General features: G+C 47.3%; 7 protein-coding genes across 8 annotated transcripts; 6 read left to right on the top strand and 1 right to left on the bottom strand.

Moving 5' to 3' along the window:
- The first annotated feature begins 347 nt into the window (after positions 1 to 347).
- On the top strand, positions 348 to 1945 carry LOC117142299 (JNK1/MAPK8-associated membrane protein). Its single transcript, XM_033306186.1, has 6 exons — positions 348 to 531; positions 594 to 727; positions 789 to 1001; positions 1065 to 1237; positions 1292 to 1426; positions 1483 to 1945. The coding sequence occupies exons 1-6, from the start codon at positions 430 to 432 to the stop codon at positions 1632 to 1634; spliced, it is 909 nt and encodes a 302-aa protein (XP_033162077.1). The 5' UTR covers positions 348 to 429; the 3' UTR covers positions 1635 to 1945.
- On the bottom strand, positions 1865 to 4773 carry LOC117142298 (E3 ubiquitin-protein ligase HRD1). Its single transcript, XM_033306185.1, has 6 exons — positions 4310 to 4773; positions 4191 to 4247; positions 3947 to 4135; positions 3043 to 3892; positions 2770 to 2984; positions 1865 to 2713 (listed from the first exon to the last, which is right to left on the bottom strand). Exons 1-6 carry the CDS (start codon positions 4433 to 4435, stop codon positions 2270 to 2272), a joined length of 1881 nt encoding a protein of 626 aa, XP_033162076.1. The 5' UTR covers positions 4436 to 4773; the 3' UTR covers positions 1865 to 2269.
- Positions 4774 to 5116: 343 nt separating this feature from the next.
- On the top strand, positions 5117 to 7711 carry LOC117142297 (beta-glucuronidase). The gene is made up of 5 exons (XM_033306184.1): positions 5117 to 6388; positions 6446 to 6762; positions 6818 to 7079; positions 7134 to 7272; positions 7332 to 7711. The coding sequence occupies exons 1-5, from the start codon at positions 5222 to 5224 to the stop codon at positions 7505 to 7507; spliced, it is 2061 nt and encodes a 686-aa protein (XP_033162075.1). The 5' UTR covers positions 5117 to 5221; the 3' UTR covers positions 7508 to 7711.
- Positions 7712 to 10014: 2303 nt separating this feature from the next.
- Positions 10015 to 13569, top strand: LOC117142300 (putative glycine-rich cell wall structural protein 1). Its single transcript, XM_033306187.1, has 2 exons — positions 10015 to 12283; positions 12576 to 13569. Exons 1-2 carry the CDS (start codon positions 12074 to 12076, stop codon positions 13113 to 13115), a joined length of 750 nt encoding a protein of 249 aa, XP_033162078.1. The 5' UTR covers positions 10015 to 12073; the 3' UTR covers positions 13116 to 13569.
- A 1785-nt stretch (positions 13570 to 15354) lies between these two features.
- LOC117144736 (sodium-coupled monocarboxylate transporter 1) lies at positions 15355 to 17511 on the top strand. Its single transcript, XM_033310083.1, has 4 exons — positions 15355 to 15834; positions 15900 to 16017; positions 16081 to 16925; positions 16984 to 17511. Exons 1-4 carry the CDS (start codon positions 15442 to 15444, stop codon positions 17401 to 17403), a joined length of 1776 nt encoding a protein of 591 aa, XP_033165974.1. The 5' UTR covers positions 15355 to 15441; the 3' UTR covers positions 17404 to 17511.
- A 1147-nt stretch (positions 17512 to 18658) lies between these two features.
- On the top strand, positions 18659 to 21564 carry LOC117144735 (sodium-coupled monocarboxylate transporter 2). Its single transcript, XM_033310082.1, has 8 exons — positions 18659 to 19148; positions 19446 to 19605; positions 19686 to 19803; positions 19860 to 20079; positions 20133 to 20273; positions 20344 to 20452; positions 20547 to 21079; positions 21142 to 21564. Exons 1-8 carry the CDS (start codon positions 18913 to 18915, stop codon positions 21497 to 21499), a joined length of 1875 nt encoding a protein of 624 aa, XP_033165973.1. The 5' UTR covers positions 18659 to 18912; the 3' UTR covers positions 21500 to 21564.
- Positions 21565 to 22211: 647 nt separating this feature from the next.
- LOC117146022 (sodium-coupled monocarboxylate transporter 2) lies at positions 22212 to 25296 on the top strand. 2 transcript variants are annotated; one of them, XM_033311954.1, is made up of 7 exons: positions 22212 to 22543; positions 22916 to 23075; positions 23206 to 23323; positions 23392 to 23611; positions 23676 to 23925; positions 23985 to 24517; positions 24579 to 25296. In XM_033311954.1, exons 1-7 carry the CDS (start codon positions 22308 to 22310, stop codon positions 24925 to 24927), a joined length of 1866 nt encoding a protein of 621 aa, XP_033167845.1. In that variant the 5' UTR covers positions 22212 to 22307; the 3' UTR covers positions 24928 to 25296. The 2 variants fall into 2 exon arrangements, with proteins under 2 accessions (XP_033167845.1, XP_033167844.1); XM_033311953.1 differs by having other exon boundaries at positions 24576 to 25294.
- Positions 25297 to 25346: the final 50 nt, after the last annotated feature.

The following is a 25346-nucleotide window of genomic DNA, read 5'->3' as shown; positions in this document are numbered from 1 at the left end:
GGCCATGCCAACAACCGCGCCTATCGAACTGGTTCATGTGGTTAGATTTAAGGGAACATAAATTTAAATTTCTTGGAATTGCGACTTTCAACTAAAATCAAATCATTAAAATGCACTGTAAAAATGTGCACTGGTGATGTTTAATTGGAATCATATATTAAAATATGATAAAGTATAAATTATTATTAATTTGATCGAATAAGAAAGTACTATAACCCATAGAAAACTTTTGCCTTTTTATTAATACATTTCGCATGTGCTCCTGATGTATTATCATTTTAAAATTATAATTAACTTAAGTACACGAACAACCTATTCGTTTGTTCAGTGGTCCTATCGATAACGATAAGTTCGATATCGATAGAAGTCTTGTTTTTATTTTGTTTAATGTAATATACAATACGAAGTAATTGTTTTGATTCTGAAAGAATGTACGACGCATTGGAACGCTGCCCAGGAGCCTACTGTGGGCGATCACCGCTAGGAAACAACAGCTGGAGCAGCTGCGGGGTCTGTCCCCGAGGATCTCGGGTTGGTGTTCTAGCATCCTTCGGAACGGCGCCTCGGAAATAATTTACTTTTATATTGTTCAGGTGAACCAAAGCTACGCCTGCTCTCCATGCCGCGACGAGTTAAGCACGTACTCCTGGCTATACCTGGGATTCATGACCATGCTGCCGCTTATGATGCACTGCTTTTTCATAGACATGGACGCCAAGGATCGCAAGTGAGCGGATAAAACTAACTAATCCAACTGGAAGAAAAACTTACATAGTGATTCCACATAGGTTTTCGCGGAAGCAGCTGATCTTGACGGCCAGCGCTTTCGTTGAGGTTGCCATATCTGCCATCCTCGCCACCTTGCTAATGGAGCCCATGTGGGAGCTGCGCCTCTACGCCTGTGATGTTCGAAAACTTACTGACTGGTACACATTGTTCTACAACCCCAGCCCCAATTATGAGGCACGAGTCTACTGCACCCAGGAGGCAGTTTACCCATTGTAAGACCCACCCAAGGCTCTAGGTGTTCACAATAGTCATTCAATTTAATGTTCAATTTCCAGGCAAACCATCGTTCTGGTTTTCTACTTTCTGTGCCTGGTGAACATGTTTCTCATACGCCCGCTGGTTAGCAAAATTATGGATGTGGGGGGCAGAAGCAAGGCGCCCATTTACTCGGCTCTTTACTTCCTGCCCCTGCTCACCTTTATCCATGCGTTAGGATGTGGGTTGATCTGTGAGTACCTAAGCGCTTGTTAATATTTTAGTTTTGAGATTTTTTTCTTTTCAGACTACTCCTTTCCCTACCTTAGCGTGGCCATATCCATGGTGGCCAATGCCATCCACTATTCGCTCAAACTGGATCAAACCCTAAAGGCATTGGTTCACTCGTCGGTGTGGGAGTTAAAAAACGTGGTCATCATAGGTAAGCCAAGTGCGCATTCACCATACATAAAGTATACCAGCACCTTACTTTCCCAGCTGTGCACTGGATGTTGTTGGCCTACGGCCTCACCTCCCTGAATTACCACTATGCCTTTATGTGCTTGGTGCCCTTTCCCACACTGTTCTACATTTTGACCGTACGTTTCACGGATCCGGCCGAGTTCCGGGAGCTGGAGTCGAGAATTTGATGCGGCGACGTCCAGATGCAAATTTTTCACGCCCGGGGAACTCGTCGATCGACTGTTGTTATCTATGTGTAGTGTACGCGTCAATTAATTTATTTATATTTAGTACGTAGCTCAGACTCAGACCTGTTCCGAATATACATAAGTGCTGCTCTAAAAGCCATTGAGAAAAAAGTTTAGGAGCAGGTCTACTTTAGTGTTTTCGTCGCATAACCTTCATCGATTCATCGTTCTTTTCGTTTTAATTATATTTCACATTAATTATACACATATAGTAATATTAAATACAAATCATCAGTTTCCCATCTCTAAAATAGTTTTTACACAATACGTATTGCTACATATTGGATTTTGATGCCGCATTTCACGTTCAGATCCTTCGTTCCAGTGTGTGAAGTCGGGGGCATCGTAGTCGTCTTTGTCGTCATCGTCGTAATATTCCCGTATCTCAAGTCGTAGAAAAAATAACAGAAGTCAAGGACAGGGTGCAGCGGATGCAGAGCGGAGTATAAAAAAAATCAATACCAGCCAAGAGAATTAGGTGTGATAAACGCAAGCACGTCCTGTTTATGTTTTTTTTTTGTGGGATGAGAGTTGTCACTGCCGTTTTTTTGGAGTGACATCTGATTTTAGGGCGTCTATTCCGCTGTCGTGCGTTCAGTAGTGGCTGCAGACTTGTTCCGCTCTTCAAGGAACTTCAAACGGCGCTTCCTTAGTTCGCCCAGCTCCGAGGAGTGCTCCTCAAAGTCGGCATCGGAGTTGGGAATGCTAACTGCCTCTGTGGCTGTCGATGGTATATCATCCTCGTCTGCGTCCGCTCCCAAATCCTCAATGGTTACCTTCTCTGTAGGCATCGTCGGAGACGCTGCGCTGGCTGCTGCTGTGGGGGTAACCTGGTGAGCCTCCAACTTAGCCATGGCCGTGGCCGAGGTACTGGGCATGTCGTAGACGCTAGAATCAGCAGATCCGTTGACTGCGGTGTCTGGCGTCACCGCAGTGAGCTGCAAGCGCGCAGCCAGACTTTGGTACTCAGACATCATTATCCCCGCGGAATCCAGCATTAGGTTTATGTTTTGCAGCAACTAAAAGGTGACCTTTGATTAGAAAATGTAGAATGAGAAGATTATCCAAATCGGACCTTTAGACGCTGCACAATATGATCACGTTGATGGCCCTCCATGGCCCGCAGTTCTTCGTCGGTAAAATTGGTCAGGTCCTGTGGAATCAGCGGCGGCGGCAGGGGCGGGAGGTAGCCGAAGTGGGGTGGTATCATAAAGGGCGAAAGCATGGGCATTACTGGCGGAGGAGGGATCTGCAAACCAGCCGGGTTAGGCAATCCATTGGACAAGCCGCCTGAAAATGAAAGGCGACGATTATGATCGTGTCTTAGGAATCAAACTTCAAAACTCACTGGCATCGCCGAAGAGATCCGCAAAGTTTGGCGGCAAGGTTTGACCTCCGGCTACATTGCCGTTTGCTCGTGCCTGATTGCCGTCCACTAAGGCAGTTGGAGCTGGATGAGGCACACCACCAGCCGGTTGAACACCTGCTGCAGCCGGAATGGGATTTCCAGCAGCTGCGGCCCCAGCCTCATCGGCTTGACGTGGCATCGCTGTGGAGTTCACGGTTGGAGTTCGAAGGATGTTCAAACGGCAGGTTGGACAGGTCTGCTGGCGCTGGAACCACGAGCGCAGGCATGTAGTGTGGAAGATGTGTCCGCAGGGCAGTTTTTTTGAGTGATTGACCATGTCCTCGCGACAGATAATGCAGATGTTGTCTGACTGGCGCAGCTCCTCAGGCGTGGCGTCGGGATACAGGGTATTCATGTTGCGAATGGCCCGCCGGGACATTATCACGTCATTTAGGGCCCTACGGAAGTTGCGTATGGTAAAGAACATAGGCCTGAATACGAACATGGGCAGCGCGTATATCTTAGCCATGATCACCACAAACAGTATGTACAGCACCACCTTAATAAGTCCAATGACCAGCTCTGTGTAGAGCAGGAACACAGCCTTGTTCTCCCAGGGCGTGTCCGTGCGCATTTCCGCGGCGTGAAGCACGTACTTGATGGCCGTGCTGGCGATTACGGTCAAAAGGATGGCGTATTCAAAGCCAAAGACCAACTGCACGGTGGGACCACGCACCAAAGTGGAGTTGTAGGCATGGATCAAGAGAACGTAATCTAGGATGCCTAGCATTGTGAGCAGACTGCCCACGCGAATGTGAAAAAGCCAGCCGAGTACGGGAGAACGTTCCATCTACAGTGGATCGAGAATTAAATAAAATGGGTATTAACTGGACGCAAGACTTACAAAGTCCACCCGCTCCTCTACCAGCCAATGGAATGATTTGAGAAATAGAAGAACCGTGAACAAGGCCACAAAGCGCGGATTGAAGTCATCCCGGAATACGGTAAAGGCCAAGCAGGTCTCCGTAAGGGCGTACCAAAAGCGCTCCAGCAGATGCTCAAACTCTGCGGCACGCAGCGTGCCCAGGAATATCTGAGGGATTAACAATGTTAATGCGGGTTTGCAAGGTACTCTTGCTGATTGTCACCTTGCTTAGCAGCTTGCCGAACATGAAGACAATCACAAAGAACTGTATGTATATGACCTGGAAGCAAACGAAAACAAGGTTTAGGCATGGGACTGGATTGTGTGATAGGATTTACTCACCCCCATGGAGGCGTTAGACTTGGTGATGTAGACCACCGCAGGATAGAACTGCTGCTTTTGGTAGTAGGCAAATCCAATTACCGCGCTGGTCAGCGCCATGCAAACGGACGATAAGAGCAGCTGCATGATGCCGGTCGAGGTCGCCAGGGCCGCCAGCTGGCTGATAGTCTCCAGGAATATGTTAATTTTGGCCGGGATCTCTGCCTGCCCCCACTCTACATATAAGGCCGTAGCTCTCGAAATTGGTATCACTTGGGGAGAAACCGAAAATGTCGTCTATGCTCTCGTTGACGTTGGAATTTAGTCGGGTTTTGTTAGCCAAACGAAGTTGTTTGCATTGCCATCGAGACTTCCAACTCTGAAACTGATGGTTGCCTCTGTCAAGGCGTATTAATATTTTTATTTTTAACTACCGATAATTACACGTATGAACTTAGTCGTGCTACCAGATGGTGAAATATCTTATCGATATTATATGACAGCACCGATTTTCTCTACCAAACAATCGATTGCCCTCACGGATTCCCATGTCACGGACTATTTCTATTTTCAAATAAATGTAATTAAATTAGTGATTCTGACCCAGTTCGAAGGAACATTAAGCGGAGGATATACACCGCTATCTGCATATTATTTCTATAGTTAGTTCAAACGCAGTTTCCAAACAATGATGTTTCACAGTAAAAAAATTTGTATCATGAGTGGAAGGCCAAATCTAAACATAAATTCTTTTAAATTTACAATTTTAAGTTTATGTACAGAATTTCATATAAAATAACATGAATTTTATTCACTTTGTTTGCGCTGGTCACACTGCAACCGCTCTTATCAAAAGCCGGGCGAAGAAGAAGATGGTTCACAAATGTTTGATAAATATTAAATTGTAACTCGATAGAAATATTCTGATTTGCGATGAGAAGGCATTGGATGCCCGTCATCTTCTTACTGCTTGGCAGTCTCCAGGTTCTATTGGCTTACCCCGAAGACGACTTCTTAGTGAACGCCAATCGCAAAGAATTAACTGATTCCCCTTTGTTTGAATATGGTGATGTCAGAAAGCCCACACCAACCAAGGGATTGTTGTACCCCAGGGACTCGGAGACCCGTGAAGTGCGGAGCTTGGATGGAATGTGGCAACTGGTTAGGAGTGACCCATTTGATCCCTTACAAGGAATCAGGGAGAAGTGGTTTATGGATGCCCTAAGAAAGACCGGAAGGGAGATTATTTCGATGCCAGTGCCGGCCTCCTATAACGACATCACCACGGATAACTTACGAGATCACGTTGGAACCGTATGGTATGAACGTACATTCTTTGTACCGCGCTCATGGAAGACTACGCAACGTACTTGGCTGCGATTCAGCAGCGTTCACTATGCGGCCGTGGTTTGGATCAACGGAAGGAACGCCACAAGTCACTCCATTGGTCACCTACCCTTTGAGTCAGAGATCTCGGGACTGCTCAGCTTTGGCGGCAATAACAGGATCACGGTGATGTGTGATAATCGTTTGAGCAACCGCACCATTCCTCAGGGTTCTGTTTACGAGGTGGCTACGGATGACGGCTCCGTGCCCGTCCAGAGTTACACTTTCGATTTTTTTAACTACGCGGGAATCCACAGGAGTGTGCACTTGTACACGACCCCTCTGCTGCACATAAGCGACTTGGAGGTTACCACCCAACTAACTAACGAAGGATTGGGCCGCATAGACTACCGCGTGTGGTTGGAAGCGAGTAAGGAGGGCCTCCAAATCCAGCCCACCCATCTTCGGGTGCAACTGAGGGACAAAGTTGGTCATGTGGCCGCCCAGCAGATCAACAAAGCGGTCTACCATGGTACTCTGCTGGTGCCCAATGCAACTCCCTGGTGGCCCTACCTAATGCATTCCGATCCCGGCTACCTGTACAATCTCCAATTCGAGCTGTTTGTGTCCAGCAACGAGAAGGAGTTGGAAGCTCTGCAGGATACCTACCGCCTCCCAGTGGGCATACGTAGTTTAAGTTGGGACAACGACACCCTGCTGCTGAATGGAAAACCCCTCTATCTGCGGGGTTTTGGACGGCACGAGGACTCCGATGTGAGCGTGTTTGTTAGGTTAATCTGGTCACTAAGCTTACCAAAATCTGTATTTTAGATCCGCGGAAAAGGATTGGATAATGCGCTTCTTGCTAGAGACTTTAATCTGCTGAAGTGGACTGGAGCCAATGCTTATCGCACCTCTCACTATCCCTATTCCGAAGAGTCTATGCAGTTTGCCGATCAGCATGGTATTATGATCATTGACGAATGCCCTGCTGTCAATATAGACATCTTCGAGCCTCAGCTACTGGAGAATCACATGTCCTCGCTGGAGCAACTGATCCACCGGGACAGAAACCATCCAAGTGTGATTGCATGGTCGGTAGCCAATGAGCCGAGATCGAACAAGAAGGGAGCCCTTAAATACTTTGAGTCAGTAGAAAGTACATCTTACAAAAAAAATTTAACACGGATGTCTTACCTTTAGATCCCTGGTAAACTATGTAAGAGGCATTGCGCACGGGCGACCTCTAACCGCGGCTATAAATGCCAACTCTTCCAGTTGCCATTTGGCGCAGTTTCTGGACATCGTGGGTTTCAATCGCTATAACTCTTGGTATCAGAACTCGGGCCGTACTGACATGATAATTAACCTGTTGACGATAGAGGCCCAGAGTTGGCGGGACAAGTTTGGAAAGCCTGTCATTCAATTTGAGTACGGCGGCGACACTATGGAGGGCATGCACTCAGTAAGGAACCCCGTTCAGACCTATAATTGAGTCTAATTCTGACTTTCCCTAAAGCTTCCCGCCTTTATTTGGTCGGAGGAATACCAGGTTGAGCTCTTCTCCCGCCATTTCAAGGCTTTCGACGAGCTACGTGGAAGAGGATGGTTTATTGGAGAGTTTGTTTGGAACTTCGCCGATTTTCGGACCGCGCAGAGTCTGTATTTCAAACGTTTTTAAACAAGAGTCAAAACCAATTAAAATTATACACTGCAGCTATTACCCGCGTGGGAGGCAACAAAAAGGGAGTCTTTACAAGGAACCGGCAACCCAAAGAAGTGGCTCACATCCTTAGGCGGCGGTACTTCGCATTAGCCAAGGAGCTGGATATGTTTGGGCTGCCTGAGGATCTCACTGTTTACATTTCCAAGCATATCCATAACGAGCTTTGAATCAGGGATTCGTACAGCCAGAGTCGCACAAAGAGTTCTCTTGACCAAGAGACCGTATTTGTATGTTATAAAGGTGCGAGTTCTTCATACAATTAAGCTTTAATCAAATTTTTCAGCAATGGTCTGTGTAATAATTTTTTATCAAAATATGTATTATCTACTCCTTTTACATCGTGATTTCTAATAGATCTACTCTCTTTTAAACGCCTAACCTTAGCTAATGATGGAGAAAACAGATTACCAAAATAACTCAAGAAAACCCAAAGCCTTTAAGGTTGCATGGTTCATGTGTACACATGTATCTATCCACCTACATATGTATTACCCCTTCTCTGATATCTTCATTTGCTTTGCCATGGTCAACTCGTGTTGGTTAAGACCTCTCGACTGCAAACCTAATTAACTCATTTAGACCCCCATAAAACCATTTATGTTTTCTGCCTTGCCACTTTCCGCGTTTTGGCCAGAAAAACACAAAATAGCAAAATGAGGCGCACAATGGGGCACCTCCATGGCCAGAAAGCAGATGAGTTGGCTGAGCGAAATCGTGGCATAATTAAGGAGGCTAAATGAGCCAGCTGCTTCACGGCTATCTTCGATCTGTGATTGCCATTCTTCACCCGCTGGCCACACACACTAACTTTTACTTTTACCCCGCTTCGAGAACGGTGCACCTAGATGACCACATGGCGGGTGGATCAACCGGTCAGACTCCCTAGTGTCTGGGGTGTTGCACAAGGCACATCGTCGCGGAATAGCTGAGGATGTGGAGTTTTGCATAAGTCAGCCGAGTGGTTAGCACCCAAAGGCTAAAGTTGGCTGCAGAATGCCAGCATGAATGTGTCTTTTTATGCGGAAAACAAACCTGGGGCTGAGACATAGACACCGGACCACCGCCGACTCAGACCGGTCACAGATCCCATCCCAGCGGACCAAGGCAAAAACGTGTCGCAGCCATTTCCCATTCAACGGCAGTTTTTCCATGCACACCGTGCTATCTTTTGCCGGATTTTCGGAAAAACTTAGGCCAAACACATATAGGTTATTTTTTCTTAAAAATAAGTTCTTTGTGTTTCTGGACATTAATGAGTGGATGCTTGGATTGGCTTATAATTGCCCAACTGTCAGTCAACAACAAAAATCTGGTGCCTTTCAAAGTACCTACCATTTTCTTTGAGTGTCTCCTGTTGCTGCTGCCCATTTTGCCGTTTCGCATTGCACAGGCACTGCATTTGCTCCACCACCTCCCACCTCCACCAAGTCTGCGCATCTGCCCGCTAGCCGGCTCCATGCTCCGCGCTCCAAGTTCCCTGCTCCAGCTCCATGACTGCGTCGTTGGTCTCCGCGCTTGACTTACATAAAGCGGGGAGCACCGCGCATGCCAGATCCAAAACCCGTTTCGGCCCGCTACTAGGAAACGACAGAAGCGTCACTTGGCCCAGGTGAAGTGGAGATGGAGTGGAGGAGGAGCGGAGACCACTCACCTCCAAGAGCTGGGTGTTTGGCCATAGTGCAGGTAGTGCGGCTACACAGTTATTGAAGTCATGTCTTAATGCCCAGAGAACATATTTTTACAAAATTTCGAACATTGGGTGATTCGCTTTTAAATATGGACTTAAATGGGATCTTTCTTATTGCAATACTTTATTTATATATTTATGCAATGCAATTCTTTAACTGTACGTCAGTCGGCAAAATAATTCAGAATCCTAACAGATAACAATCTGCGCAAATCAGATTGGGATAATCTTGGATCTTTTGGAGCTGCTCCCACCGAGGCTGCGGGTTTGACTGTACATACATATGTGAACAATGGCAGTGCGGTGTGCGAAGTAGGCACATATTTTTCCTGTGTACCACACTCGCTGGCTTATGTAACCTGTGCAGCCTGTCCAGGGGTTCATCGGCTTGGAGGGATCTGCAGAGAATGAGCCACCAAACACCATCGGACGGCAAACATTTCGCGAACTCATCTTCATCAGCGTCGCTGCAACAACTTTGTCGCACGGCCATTCTCCCTCTGTCATCAATAGGCCGGAATAGTCGGTTTTTTGAGGCTGATCAGCCTCGTCTGCGACTGTGAAAAATGACCCCTCCCATAGCCAATTAAGTAGGCAGTTTTTGTCCACCTGTCTGTGTCGATTAGCGATTCCCAGCCGAAATGACGCACCTGAATGGATCATCGAAACCAGAACGGTGCTGCTTGCGAGGTTGCGCATACGCCATGATGGCTCTCAACTAGGAACACTGACTGCTGATCACCAGAAGCAAAGAAAGCACGGCGCGCAGCTCATCGTATCTAATTTATAGAATATATTTTTTATACTTTTTAAACAAAATGTTAAACTAAAGCGGGGGCGATGTCCCCCTGCAAATGAGGAACAGCAAACGAAATCTCGATGGCAAACGAGGCGAATTCGTTTTGATAATTCAGGCGCGTCTGGCAGTTGGCAGCTTTTGCATTTGAGGGGATTTTATTTTTGTTTCGGCTTTGTTTTGCTATTGCTGGCCCAATTATAGTGTCATAACAATTACGCACGCACACACGGAGGCATAATGAGTTTCGGTTCGGTTTGGGCCGGGCTAAGCCGACTGAACGGCGAAAACCAAGAGCCAAAGCCATCGGCATCGCCATCACTGTCCAAAGCTGACCTAGTGGCAGACGTGTTAATGATGGATATGTTCAGATAGGCCACGACGTATAAAAAGCGTTCATTAAAGTTGCAAAAAAGCGAGGCAAAAACAAGCGAAGCCAAATGCTAATGAATGAAGAAGCTATTTTTGAACTCCCACAATTATGTCAATAACGAGCAATTGCTATTCAAAGGACCATCACAGATCTCATAAAATGTTTACTCAAGATAGAAAGGTGCCACAGCGCCAAGTATACAATAAATGATGCATTCATTAAATAAGAGGTTAATGCAAGGCAGCATCTGGCATGTGACCTTTTCCCGCTGCTCCAATTACACGGCCGAAAGTGAAGTCCCACAAAGGTGGGATTACGCCATCGATGGCAAGAGACCTTCGCCGGAATCTCTCGACCACAATAAACCGAATTAACGACAGTGGCAGCCACAGCAGATCTAAGCTGTTCCGAGCCACGAAAATGATTTAGCGCACTGTCATTGAGTCGGCTGCCTCCGCCATCGAGTGTGAAGTGTTGACTTTCATCTCATTGTTGCCCCCGAACCCAATCCCAGTCGAACCCGATCCCCATCCAAAGCGCTGACCACCAACTGCAGATCGTGCCCCAACGCAGGGCGACACGCAACGCAGATAGTCCTTCACTTTGGAGCGTGAAGGTTTCCGAAGAGCCCTTAATACACTCGCAGAAAAGTCCGATTGCTGATTTCGATGATGATTAAACATGATAATAAGGAAATGAAATCACCACTGAATATCAAATGAAATACTTCTACGATCACAGAATAATAGTTGTTATATGTCCTTACTTTTCCGCTGACTTTCAAAGTACATGAAGTTGATTTCTCTGCATGAAGCGGAGCCAAAGTCATTGCCGGTTTTGGGTATTTGCGAAAGTGTGAGTCGAGATGTAAATAAACCTCATTTAGTCCAATTTACGGCCAGTTCACTTCCACTCGCATGCAGGCGTCTTCCCTTTCATCGTGTGTCTTCCATGCACCCTATGGTTGCCATCTGCGACTGCACAGGTGCTCATCCGAAGACATGACATAATGGGCCTCCAGTCCATCGGGGACTTCTTTCACTTCTGCCAGAATGAGCGCAGATATCTGGTTTTCGATCTTATTTCGAGGTCATTTGGTAGGGTTAACTTAACCACGTCTAACTTATGAGTGCAGGTGTATTACCTGGAGTGTCGCTAGTTGGTTAGACACTTAGCTCTGGCATTCCCAACTGCATGCCTTTCAAAGCGTAAAGTGCAATTTCGGGCTCTTGCGATTGCAGCACCCATCTGCAAATGTACATACTCGTATAATTAGGCTCCTTGTGAAACATTAATTATACGCCCCGTGGTGCCATGGCCCTACTGCTCCACATCGAGATCGTACGAATTATACGGGCCTCGGCCTCGGGCCCGTCCCCGTCCCCGTTCCCCGCCCTCCTGACTCCCCCGATTCGCATTTCCCAGCCCATTTCGTAATCTTCGTGCCCATGTGACGCTGATGCTGATGGATGACGAGCCCAGGTTGCGACTTACCCACAATTGAAATGCAACTGCAGTTGGGCAACGGGAAACGCGATTTGCAGTTTCGTCGGTGGGGCCATCCCTCATGGCCAAGAGAAATATGTTTTGGTAGCCGCCATGATCCTCCTGGGCTGTCGAAAAATCTCAGTGGCTGCGGCTGGGTTACTTACCTTCGGAATCGATCGAGGTGGTGGGAAAAATCACTTCCTGGTCCGCGCGAATCGAAGGAAAGTGCCAAAGAAAATTTCAAATACCAAAATCGTTAGCGACATTTTATTTTTTTCGGCCTTTTCTTTTTCTTCTGTCTCTTCGTTGTTTTCCAATTGGAAATTTTGTTTTATTGTGAGAAGCGCCCAGCAGCAAAAGAAACAAGTTGCAGACGAAGTTTGGCGATAATGACGTTGCCGAGTGGACGAGTTGGCCCGAAAGCTGAAGAGCAGCTGAGCACCGGCGGGTATAAAGAGTGGCTCTGCTGGCCGTGGAGATGCATTCAGTCGCTGGTTCCCCACTCGGAAGCAACCAAATTCACTCCACTCTACTCTACTCAACTCTTCCCCCCAACAAACACACTCACCCGAATCGTCGCTATGAACTCCTTCTCAGTGGTAAGTAACACACGATCCCGACGACCTCAAGAACCCAGACCCCAGGGCCGACCAAACTCGGACACAAGCGGATTACAGACCTTTAAGGGATTTAGAAAGAAAAGCCCTTTCAGACCGCAATTGGATTTCAAAAAATATAGAATAGGTTCAAAAACTCTCCTTGTGCTTTAATCTATCTGATTTCATTTCACATTCCGCAAAAAGATGCAGTACCAGTTCTTTAAGAGAATTCAACTGACGAGATCACCAGTTTGATATGGAATTTGCACTAACCTGCACTACCTACTTTCAGTTCTTAGTGTTCGCGCTGGCCGCTCTGGCTGCAGCAGAGCCACCATCCGGATATAACTATCCCCGCGGCGGAGGCGGTGGTGGCGGCGGCGGATTTGGAGGTGGCTTCGGCGGCGGATTCGGAGGTGGCGGCGGCGGTGGCGGCGGCGGCTACCAGGCTGTGAGCGGCGGCTTCCAGACCTCCGAGGGCCAGAACGTGGATCCCCAGCTTCTGGAGCAGGTGCGTCAAATCCTGCTGAACGAGGAGAGCAAGCAGGGCGGCGGTGGTGGTGGAGGCGGCGGCGGCGGCGGTGGTGGCTACCCTAGTGGCCCATCCAGCAGTTACGGTCCACCTTCCACCAGCTACGGAGCCCCCGGAATCGGAGGCGGTGGTCGTGTCGTGGGCATCGATCTGGAAGGCGTCCGCCAGGCCATCCAGGTGGCCCAGTTCGCCCAGCAGAGCTCGCAGGCGGGAGGTGGCGGCGGTGGATACCCCAGTGCCCCATCCGGATCGTATGGAGCCCCTTCAAGGCCCAGCGGCAGCTATGGAGCGCCCTTCTAGATCTTCGCCAGGTCTCACATCCGAAAGACACACCTCTGCCAAAAATGAATACCGACGGACACGAAACCGACAAAGACGACTCCAACACTAAACCAATTTGGGCAACCTGGACCTAAAAAAGGAACTACCGATCACCGATCCGCTCTGATCCCGAGAGAACTGGAGATCGCTTCCCCTTCTCAAGCCCTCTTCCCGAACTCAGCGACTGCACCCCAACACTCTGAAACGCCCGATCCCGGAAACCCCAACCCACTCGGGACTTCGTCTCGGGCTTTTTTGTAACCCTTGTAAATAGTTTCTCACACTACACGAATACAAGAAAACCCGAAAACGAAAGCCACACAACAACACCCACAACACCAAGATGGAGAACACCCCAGAAAGTGTTATAACGCATTACTAGCTCGTAAGTGTTTTTATTTTATATGAAACAAACAAAGAAACAACAAAAAAATATGAAAACAATAAAAAAAATAGTAAATTTTGTCACCGTTAAATGATAGCATTGTTTTAATTTCAATACCACGAATCCATGGGAGCTTCGAAATAATGGCTATCTCGCCAAACGTCATTTCATCCAATGAAACTGACCTCGTTCCGCATTGCTTGCCTCCAAAACACTCGATGATCTCGTAATGACAATCCACTCAAATGGACCCACCATTCCAATTGATCGGACTCGCAGCTCTACGTAAACCGAGTTGTCACTGGCCCCATGTCAGTGTTTTTAAATACCAAGCCAAGCACCTCCACCAATCCTTTCACTTTTTCACTCGATAATAAGGTTGCTTTAACCCCTGCCCTATCTCCACGTACACTGAGCCAAACAACTGGGCTTGTGTTATCACTAATTGCAAATGCCAAATTACACATCTAAATGATTTGAGTGACAAGCTAATATAATAACTTTCAACTTAGGAAAATATCTTGCAGATACCAGATACGTATGCATGATTCATTGGAGGCGGTGTTGTAGCCTCTTTCTTGCTGTGTACGAGATACTCTCGATCGTGCAAGTGCTTAAAATGGAAGATGTGGTTGAGGATGGGGATGTGGATGGCAGATGGAGCCGGAGGGGCGCTCATTACGCGAATATTGCGACATGTGCAGCCGAGACTCTGGGCCAACTGCAGCTGCTGGCGGGGAAGGCGATGGGGGATGATGAGTCGATGGACATCGACAATTACCACGACCGAAGTTGGAGTTGTGGCCCAGAGCCATAAATGAAGTGGCAGCTGAATCTGAAGCTGCAGCCACTTAACCAACATTCGGCGTCATTAGATTTCCCAATTGAATGCGTGCCGAGGTGGCCGTCCTCTATGCACAAACAAACATACATACGTGGAAGTTGCACCCAAAAGCTGCACTATGAGATGCATTATGATGAGAGAGACGCCACACGAAGTGGAAGCTGTGGAATCCCCCGTTTACGACATCGCAGCCACCACAACTGCAGATGGACCTATGGAATAATCATATTGCCATATTGCGTACTCCAAATTTTACTCCGAAATTTGAATGACTTGTTGTAACGAATAGAAATTGACCTCATTGAGTTTAGGCTATTGTAAAACTATATACTTAGGATAAGGCGGGAGATTACTAAAATTAAACAAAGCCTTAGTTCTATATTAGCTGCAGATTGACAAAACCCATTCCTCTTGTTACAGAAAGAGCCGCAGTAATTACACTACGTTAATGATCTCGAGTAAAACGCTTGATAAGAATCAGCATCTATCAAAGCTATCTCTGTTATTTTTGAAAACTCACTATAGGCCCATAAAACTCTATCCCCTGGCTCTCGATAAGCGTCAACATTCGGAGTGGCCTTGTCTGGGTCAATTCCGGAGTGCGGTGTCCAAGAGAGAGCTCCATCTGAGAAGAGCTCCTAGGGTGACTGGCAAGGGGAGAATGACTGGAGGTTCTCAGCAGGATTATAATCGAGATTTAAGGGTAAACATCCAACGCTGGCTGGATGACAGCGAAAACAATGAATGAGTGCGTGCCGGATTACGTAATCTCGGCCAACTCTGGAGCTCTTATCGGACTCCCACTGTGAGTGAAGGCAGCCAGCCGGGGAATTGACTGAGGGATCTTAGATCCTAGTGGATAATACCGCCATCTAGATAAGGTCGTACGCGAGAGCGCCGTCGATAGATAATATTTAGAGCAGGCTAGGCACCGTACCTTATAAAAAGACGAGGCGGGCGCCGTGATGCCTCTAATCGAGATTCTCCGCAATCGGAGCCGGGAAGTGAATAGTGACTAGTGAATAGTGCTTCAGTGATTGGTGGCTGTGAATCCTCCGCGAGCGGATCCTTCCGAAATGTCGTCCCTTTTGAACGCAACCGTCCTGGCAACCGCTGCCACCGTGGTTCCCGACTCACAGTTCGTGTTCAACGCCACGGATTACGGCGTGTTCGCCCTGGTGCTGAGCATCTCTGCCGCCATTGGAGTTTATTTCGGATTCTTTGCCAAGGGCGAGGACACCACGGAGGAGTATTTGATGGGCGGCAAGCGGATGAAGACGATTCCCATCGCCATTTCGCTGGTGGCCAGTCAACTGTCGGCGATCTCCATAATGACCATTCCGGCGGAAATGTACGCCTACGGAATCAACTGGTTTTTCAACGTGGTTTGCATGGTGGCTGTGGTGCCGCTTCTGAATTACGTGGTGATCCCGGTTTTCTACAACAATAACATCACAAACTGCTATGAGGTGAACTAGAGTGCGATTTTCCAGAGGAGCATTGTATTTCATTGTACATATTTGCATATACCCAGTACTTGGAGATGCGCTTCTCCCGGAAGGTGCGAGTGCTGCAGACCTTCATCTTCATATTGACGATGTTTTTCATGCTCCCGATCTTCATCTTCCTGCCCTCCCTGGCCTTTGCACAAGGTAAGCGCTAACTAACTAGGTAACTTATCCCTCCACTCGTTGCTAATTTTTCGTATCTGCTAGTGACTGGATTTAATGTGCACCTAATCAACACCGTTGTGTGCAGCATCTGCGTGTTCTACACCATGTTCGGAGGTATCAAGGCTGTGGTGTGGACCGATGTTATCCAGGCAGCCATTATGGTTGCTTCCGTGGTCCTAGTGGGCGTGATGGGCGCCCACCGAGTGGGAGGCTTCTTTGAAGTGCTGCGCATTGCCGGGGAAGGTGGACGCCTGGATATCAACTACAACTTCGACCTGACCACGCGCTCTACCATCTGGAACATATTCACATCGGCGACTATGATGTGGACGGGATACGTGGGCCTGAACCAGAGCTGCGTGCAGCGAATCGTGTCCCTGCCTTCACTGGGCCACGCCAGAAGATCGTTGGTGCTCTTTGGCTTCGGGTTTATCCTGATCATGTTCTTCAACTGCTTCACAGGCATTGTGATTTACTCCCGCTTCCACGACTGCGATCCCATCCAGTCTGGTCATGTCTCTAAGGTGGACAAGATGGTTCCGTACTTCGTGCAGGATACCGTAGGTAACTTGTGGGGCATGCCAGGTGTGTTTATTTCCTGCGTGTTCAGCGCTGCCCTTAGCACGCTTTCCGCCAGCATCAATTCCCTCGGAGGAGTGGTCTACTTCGACTACATCAAGCCACACATTCGACACACGGAGCACCGGGCCAACGTGATTATGAAACTGTTCGTTTTCTTCACCGGAATCTACTGCATCTTGGGTGGGATGGTTGTTGAGAACTTCAACTCCATTCTGCAAGTCATCTATTCCATTGGAGGCATGAGCTTTGGCTCGACGTGTGGCGTTTTTATGCTGGGAATGCTGGTTCCAAAATCCCATGGCAGGGTAAGTTTTCAGGATTACCCAATGATGCAGATGTCCTAACCATTTTTTTTTCATTCAGGCCGCTTTAGTTGGAGTTCTCGCTAGCATTGCCTGTATGGCCACCATTGTGGTTTTGAGCTGGGGACGCAATCACTATGACACCCTGCCCACGAGCACATCCGCTTGTCCAGCTTCTCCGAACGGAACCATAACGGAAATCAGCACAGCCTCACATCTGATCCTTGGTTCCACCACAGAAGCCCCTGTGGGGGACAAGGGATTCAGCATCCTGGACCTCTCCTTTAACTGGTACACGGTCACAGGCTTCGTCATCACCTGGCTGTTAGGTATTCCGCTGAGTTACATCCTGAAGTCTGGGCCCGATTACAAGCTGAACCCTAAGCTCCTGTCTCCGGTGGTGCAGCCGTTCGTCCATTACAAGCTGACGCCGTCGGATGAACCCAACCAGATAAACCTAGAGAAACCCGAAAAGGTCTGAGATTCGAATCGGAACTTAGCATTAAGATATGCTTTATAAGCAGGATAACCTCACTAACTGTTAGCAATATCAAGATAGATTATAAAGCTCTATGCTTCTAAAATGCTATTCATAATGTTTGCTCTGTCGTACAATTCTCAATGGTTGTGTTTAAAGGTGCCGAGTGTGAGTTTATTTATAGATGATTACATCTCTTTGTTAAATTTTGTTGTAAAAGACCTCAGCTTAGCCATCGCAAACTGGATACGGAGTGGCCTGAATCCTCCTGAAAACTGCGATGAGGCAGCCGACCAAACCAGGCGATCTAAATATAGCCGGAAGATAAACTCAAAGATCAGCGACGAGTCGTGCGAGTCCGGAGAAGCTGCGATGCGAATGATCCGCCGTATCAGTCGTGCAAAAGATCCCAGTCAGAGTCGTAATTCTTATCGCTGACATGGGCAAATATTTGGGTGGTTAATTACGGTGGGCCACGGTGTTAAGCTGTACACACTCCGGGATAGGGTCGTATAACAGCGGCCACGCCCCCTGCAGCCCAGCCCGACTATTTACCCCTGTCAAAAAATATAATTATGCAAAGGCAAACACTGAACATGGAAAGTTTCAAAGACGTGAGAAGAGTAAACAGACCAATTCTCAAGAAAGCACCATGTGATGGATGATGTATGTGACGTCTGGGCACGATCTTGGGGTATCGGCAATAGCTTGAACTGCAACCGATGAATATTAATTCATATTTATCTAAAGCATCCCACTAAATAAAGTCTGCTAAGTGTTAAAATCCACGTGGATAAGGTGAAATAACTTCCAGCTTAACCAAATCCACTTTATAAGACATTATAAAACCCTAAATTTGGTTCTACTTACCCCGGCAATAAAATACTAAAACAGCTGAGCGGGTACAGGTTATTGGGACTGATAGCTTTTAATCAATTGGTAGCACCAATAATAAGAATAAGTGAAATTGGATAGCACCTAGATCAAAGAACAAATATATTTATAATTAGAAATTGAGTTAACCCTATTGCATTGCTCTCAAGTGTACGACATCTACGCAAAAGCAATATCAAAGTATTTATGCATTTATGCATAAAGCACCTTCAACAAACTCTGAGAGCAAACAGATCCCAGCACAAACGCTTTACCAAGATGCTGCCCCAGTCTTATACTCCAGGTCAAGTTCTACTCCAAATATAGGACGCCATTCCACGTCCGTACCGTCGCCTCCTGGTTGGCAAAGATGGCCTCGGAGGCTAGGCGCAACAATAGTAAAATATAAGAGCGGCATGCCGGACAGATAAGTGGAGCACTAAGCCCCGGATGATTTACGGAGCAACGTCAAGTTCAGATAAGGAGACGCCCCGGGCGGGAACTATATTTAAGTACAATCCAGGCCAGGGCCCGCAAGTTCGCCACCAGCATCCGTGAAATGTGAACCGGTTAGATCGGTCGAAACATCCAACAAGCGCATCACTCCGGTACTGCACGATCCACATTACTACGGACGAGATGTCCACCACCACCACCACCTCCACCACAACCATGGCCAGTGCTGTGTCCAGCGCTTCGCAGGACCTGCGGTTTGGTCTCACGGACTACTTCGTCTTTATCATCATGCTGGGCGCGTCTGCGGGCATTGGGGTGTACTTCGGATTCTTCTCCAGGTCCAAGAACACTACGGAGGAGTATCTTCGCGGCGGGAAGAAGATGCAGACCCTGCCCATAGCGATATCTCTGGTAGCCAGGTGAGAGCGTAGCAGTGTCCGGCAGTTCCAGCTGGATTTCTCCCGATTCCGTCATAATTTATCTTTATTTTACGGCGGCCGTAAAAAGTGGCTGCGTCAATTATAAGGGCGCTGTGTTTTAAGAAGTTCTCCGCACTTGCCCCACCCCATCAAGCCAATTGTGTAACCCACACGGAACGGGGGAATCTGTTTGGGCGTTAGTCATAAATCACACACTGAGTACCTTTCACTGAGAGGGGTATATTGGGTTTTGAAAGAGTGAAGTACAAGCTATAACTTATGGTGGATCCATTTCAGCCAGCTGTCCGGCATCGCCATCATGTCCATTCCGGCGGAAAGTTACACCTATGGATTCAACTATATATTCGTGGTCCTAGCCATGCTGGTTGTGATTCCTATTTTAATCTACGTAATTGTTCCTGTCTTCTATGAAAATAATGTTTCTAATTGTTATGAGGTGAGCTAAACTAAGAAGACTACAAGTCGTAACATAACGAATAATTGGCAAAATTATTCGATTATTGATTCGCACCCTAGTACCTCGAGATGAGATTCAATAAGCGAACGCGGCAGTTGGTAACCTTCTTTTTCGTGACAAACTCGTTCCTGATGTTACCCGTCTATATGTTTATTCCATCGCTCGCTTTTGCCCAGGGTGAGTAGTGTACCAAATCCGGTCGATGACCATCTAAATCAAGTCCCACCTTTCAGTTACTGGCATGAACATCCACTTGATCAACGTAATGGTGTCCTCCATCTGCATCTTCTACACGATGCTGGGTGGGATCAAGGCGGTGGTCTGGACCGACGTGGTGCAGGGTGGCATTATGCTACTCTCTGTGGTTGCTGTCGGAGTTCTGGGCACAATCCGATCGGGAGGCATATCCACTGTTATGGAACGCGCCTCGGAAGGCGGACGATTCAACTTTGAGTGAGCTATTTGATCTGGTCTGAAAGTCGGATCTAAATAATTCAATCACTTAGCTTTGGCTTGGATCCTCGTATACGGATGACTTTCTGGGGCGCCACCATGGGCGGGATCTTCATGTGGACGGGTCACATTGGCCTGAACCAGAGCTGTGTGCAGCGCATCGTCTCCCTGCCTTCGTACTCCCATGCTAAAAAGTAAAGGATACTTGCTATATACATCTTTCGCCCGTACAACATGTGATTTATCCTAACTTTTTCGTTTTAGATCATTGATCGTTTCTGGCCTAGGATTTCTTATTATAAGTTTCTTCAACACTATCTCTGGAATCATTATGTTTGCCCGCTACTATGGATGCGATCCAATGCTAGCTGGTGTAAGTTCAATCTTGATATACTAAGAATATTATATTTGTGAAAGTCTTGGATTGAAATGGAGTCATGAAACATACCTTTTTGTTCCCTCCTCAGCTGGTGAGCAAGCCGGACAAGATGATGCCATTCTTTGTGCAGGACATCATGGGACACCTGGCCGGAATGCCTGGCGTCTTCATCTCCTGTGTGTTCAGTGCCGCCCTCAGCTCGCTTTCTGCCACGCTGAACTCCCTGGCCGGAGTGGTTTACTTCGACTACATAAAGCCCCGAATTCGGCACACGGAGGCCAGAGCCAACTGGACCATGAAACTGATTGTGGTGGTAATGGGGGGCTACTGCATCCTGGGCGGCTTCATGGTGCAGAACTTCAACTCGATCCTGCAAACGGTGGTCACCATAACGGGCATAAATACGGGCGCAGTGGTGGGTGTGTTCCTCTTGGGAATGTTTGTGCCGCGCTGCAATGGCAAAACGGCTGTCACAAGCATTATCGTCAGCGTGGTCGCCATGGTGTGGATTATCGCCAATGGCCAGATGAACTTAAAGTCCGGACTGATTAAGTACGAGGTGCTGCCCAACTCACTGGATCAGTGTGAGGCCAGAGGTCTTCACATGATTGCGGAGGCTATGTAAGTAGACTATTGGGATGCCTATCCGAGTTGGAGCTCACTTAATGGATGCTTCATTGCAGCAACCAGACTGACTTCACCCCTGTCACGATGAAACCTCCTTCTGGCGCACCAGTGACCACCGCCTTCCACAGCGATCGGGACTTTTCTCTGTACGACATCTCGTTCTATTGGTACAAGGTTCTGGGTACCGCTCTAGTCTTTCTATGTGCTATCCCATTGAGCTACATCTGGCGACCCGACGAGAACGAGAAACAGAATCCAAAGTTGTACTCGCCCTTCGTGCGAAAGTTCCTCTCCCTGCCCGTTAAGGATCAGGAACTGGAGGAGGTGCCACTTCGAGGATCCAAGGTCGGGGAGACTCCCGACCTCCGCATAGATCCTACCGAAAAGGAAAAACCAACTGTCACCGAGCCCTGATTCTTGTTAAATGTGTTTTATATTCATAGGCTTAGAATGATAAATAAAAACAAAATCGAAAGAAATATTTAACTATTATTTATGTATCGCCAATGTATAGTTGCACACCTTATTCTTTAGACAAAAAATTCCTTGAAATTATCAGGTTCCATTAAACAATGCAACATTATTCGATATTATTTTGATCTATTGAGGATACCAACTCCATCAAGAATATATCTACAAATATACTTTATGATAGTGCATTAAAAAAACTGAACGCTTTTCTATGGTCCAATGACCTAGAGGGCAATTCAAGGTCCTCACTGATCTTGCAAATGCGTACGAGTACGTAAAGACCGTCGTCTGGTGATTCAAGTTCACAGACACAGGTCCCATTATCAAAGTCAGGGGATGACGACCAAGGTTCTTGGTTTCTGCTACTGGTGATAGGGAAAGCCCGCTACTAAACGATGCAATGGCCGCATTATTCAAAAGGGATGCGTATTTACACCTCGATTGATAGAGAAGTTGGTACTTTATGGAGGGAATACGCCTCAGGAATTCCAGATGCTAACCAGTCACATCGGCCCGTTGTCAGTTAGCCAGATAAGAAGCGCTCCTGATTTACGATTTGCTCCGATTACGACTCACATGCATAGATATCGTGTCGAGATAAGGGTGGTCATCTAACTCGAGGAGCTACTTAAGAAGGGTGTCCAAGATCAGATCCCCACAAGTGTGCTGGCAGCATCCAGAACCTAAGCACCGAAGCACCTAAGCAGCGAGGAGTTTCCGGTTCGGTCCTTCCCAATTCGCGATTCTAAGTATGGCAAGCAGTGTTAGCAATTTGGCCAGCACAGTGGCCACCGCCACGGCTGCTGCCTTGGAGGACCTCCACTTCAGCCTCACGGACTACATAGTCTTCTCCCTGATGCTGAGCGCCTCGGCAGGAATTGGAGTTTACTTCGGCTTCTTCTCGAAGGCCAAGAACACCACTGAAGAGTACCTGCAGGGTGGAAAGAGGATGCCAACGCTTCCTGTAGCCATTTCGCTTGTCTCGAGGTGAGTGTCCCGCACGCTTTTTCCCATAAATTTCCATGTCGTCACTCCGTAGCGCCAGGGTGGCACACCAGACACATCACTGGCCATAAAGATAGTATCGTTGTATCGGGCCTCCTTCCTCTTAAGCCATTTATTCTACTCTCGTACGTCTATCAGTCTATCTTATCCAAATGCGCATGCCGGTTATGGCGGCCATAAAAAAGCTTAGATGAATTGCACTATTACCGCGAATCTTGTGAAATAGATCAATTAAGGTTCGAGCCCCTCTTTTTTCCGGGCCAGAATGAGTTGTTATTTGAAATGACCTTAGGAGGGCTCCTTATCTAAAGGAAGGTCACAATGGGTTTCTACTAATGGCTCGATTCTTTTCAGCCAGCTGTCTGGAGTGGCCATGATGTCCGTTCCGGCGGAGACCTACTCCTTTGGATTCAATATGATCTTCGTGGTATGGGCCATGGTCTTGGCTGTGCCCGTTCTTATATATATCATTGTGCCCGTTTTCTACGATAATAATGTCTCCAATTGCTACGAGGTAGGTGAAGGATACACAACATTTTAAGAATCGAGGTTCTTTAACTGCAAACCAGTTTGAATCTTTCCTAAACTATTTCGTTTAGACAAACCATCTTCACAAGTAATCTCGATTTCATTTTCATCTACAGTATCTTGAGCTGCGATTTAGCAAGCGCACCCGACAACTGGTGACCGTCACCTTTATCCTCAACCAATTTCTGATGCTTCCCGTGTTCATGTTCGTGCCTTCGCTGGCCTTCTCCCAAGGTATAATGGAAATCGATTTTAATCGCTGGCGCGTCAGTGGTTGAATTAAAATTCATTTTCATTTGCAGTTACCGGATACAACATTCATCTGATTAACACGGTGGTCTCGTCCATCTGCGTTTTCTACACGATGCTCGGCGGGATCAAAGCGGTGGTCTGGACAGATGTGGTCCAGGGAGGCGTTATGTTGATCTCGGTTGTTCTTGTGGCCATTTTGGGCACCTCGAACACAGGAGGCATAACCAATGTCTTGGAAAACGCCGCTGAGGGCGGACGCTTTGACTTTAGGCAAGTAAATGGGTGACTCAACACTTCATCAAGTTTTGCTTAATTTCGAATGTGATTCCTTTAGTTTTGGCATCGATCCCCGCCTGCGCCTCACCTTCTTCAGTGGAATAGCCAGCGGCCTTCTGATGTGGACAGGTAAGCTTGGCCTTGACCAGAGCTGCGTGCAGAGGATTGTGTCTTTGCCCTCGTATGGCCACGCCAAGAAGTGTCTACTTATGGCTGGCGTTGGCTTCCTACTCATCATGTCCTTTACCTGCTTCACCGGAATCATCATGTTTGCCTACTACTACGGATGCGATCCCATTCAGGCTGGGGTGAGATTTCCGATCCGTTGCCTTAGCTTAATTCTTATTAAATGTTTACTTGCTTTCAGCTGGTCAGCAAACCAGACAAGTTGATGCCGTTCTTCATCCAGGATATAATGGGTCACATGATGGGCATGCCCGGCGTCTTCATCTCCTGCGTTTTCAGTGCCTCGCTGAGTTCCCTTTCCGCCAGTCTGAATTCCTTTGCCGGAGTGGTTTACTTCGACTACATCAAGCCGCGAATCAATCACTCGGAAGCCAAAGCCAATGCAACCATGAAACTGGTGATCGTGGTCATGGGAGCGTACTGCATCGTGGGCGGCTTCATCGTGCAGAACTTCAACTCCATTATTCAGACCATGTGGACGATTACCGGCATTAATATGGGCGCTGTCGTGGGAGTGTTTTGCCTGGGCATGTTTGTGCCGCGGTGCAACGCCAAGGTGGCGGTGAGTGGAATCGCCTTTAGCTGCCTGGCGATGCTGTGGATCATCATCAATGGCCAGATGAACTTTAAGGCTGGGCTGATTAAGTACGATCCCTTGCCTAATGGCCTGGACCAGTGCGAGGCCAAGGGTTTCGAGGTCATCTTGAATGCGATGTAAGTAGTGCAAATCTAAATGTAATAAAATAACTTTTTGCAATGAAACTATTTTCAGCAGAAACAAGAATGTTACCAGCATAGGCACTACTGCGGTTTCCTCGCTGGAAACTCCCAAGGAACTTACCACCGCATTCGAAAGCAATCGCGACTTTTCCATCTACGACACATCTTTCTACTGGTACAAGGTGCTGGGTGCTCTTCTAGTCTTCGCGTGGGCCATTCCCATGAGCTATGTGTGGCCCTTGGACAAGGAAGAAAAGCAGAACCCCAAGCTGTACTCGCCATTCGTCCGGAGCCTGTTGAACAAGCCAAGTCCAGTCTTGGAGCTAGAGGAGTTGCCTCTGAAGACGCCGCTTTCCGAGGAGCAAATCAAGGAGAAGGAAAACGGCAGCGCAGCAGAAGCCTAGTATTACCACATCTGTACATTTGCATTAGAATTTTTAAGTGTGAATAAGAACTGGCGAATAAGCTAATGCTTACAGTTCTAATGAGATTGCTTTAATATTTAGCTAACGAATATTACTGAAATAAAATGACATGTTTTTGAATTAGACCGTATCCAGGCAAAAAAGATTCTCGAGGATATCAATTCAATTAAGAACTAAAAGTCGCAAACGCAAAAGACATATATTCTACATATATGCAAACGACAAGATATAATACCGAATCCATTTTCATAACGGCCAAACAAGTTTAATTTCTCTTGTATATATTTAAGATTTATTTACAAAAGAATATTCAAATGAAGAATGCCTTATACAGAAGATATGCTACATACAAAACGGTCTGACTGATCATTTCAGTTGCAACGGCTTCCAAAACTAAT

This window comes from Drosophila mauritiana, chromosome 3R, assembly GCF_004382145.1.
Source record: "Drosophila mauritiana strain mau12 chromosome 3R, ASM438214v1, whole genome shotgun sequence".
Taxonomy (NCBI): domain Eukaryota; kingdom Metazoa; phylum Arthropoda; class Insecta; order Diptera; family Drosophilidae; genus Drosophila; species Drosophila mauritiana.
This window is presented reverse-complemented; position numbering and strand designations above follow the sequence as displayed.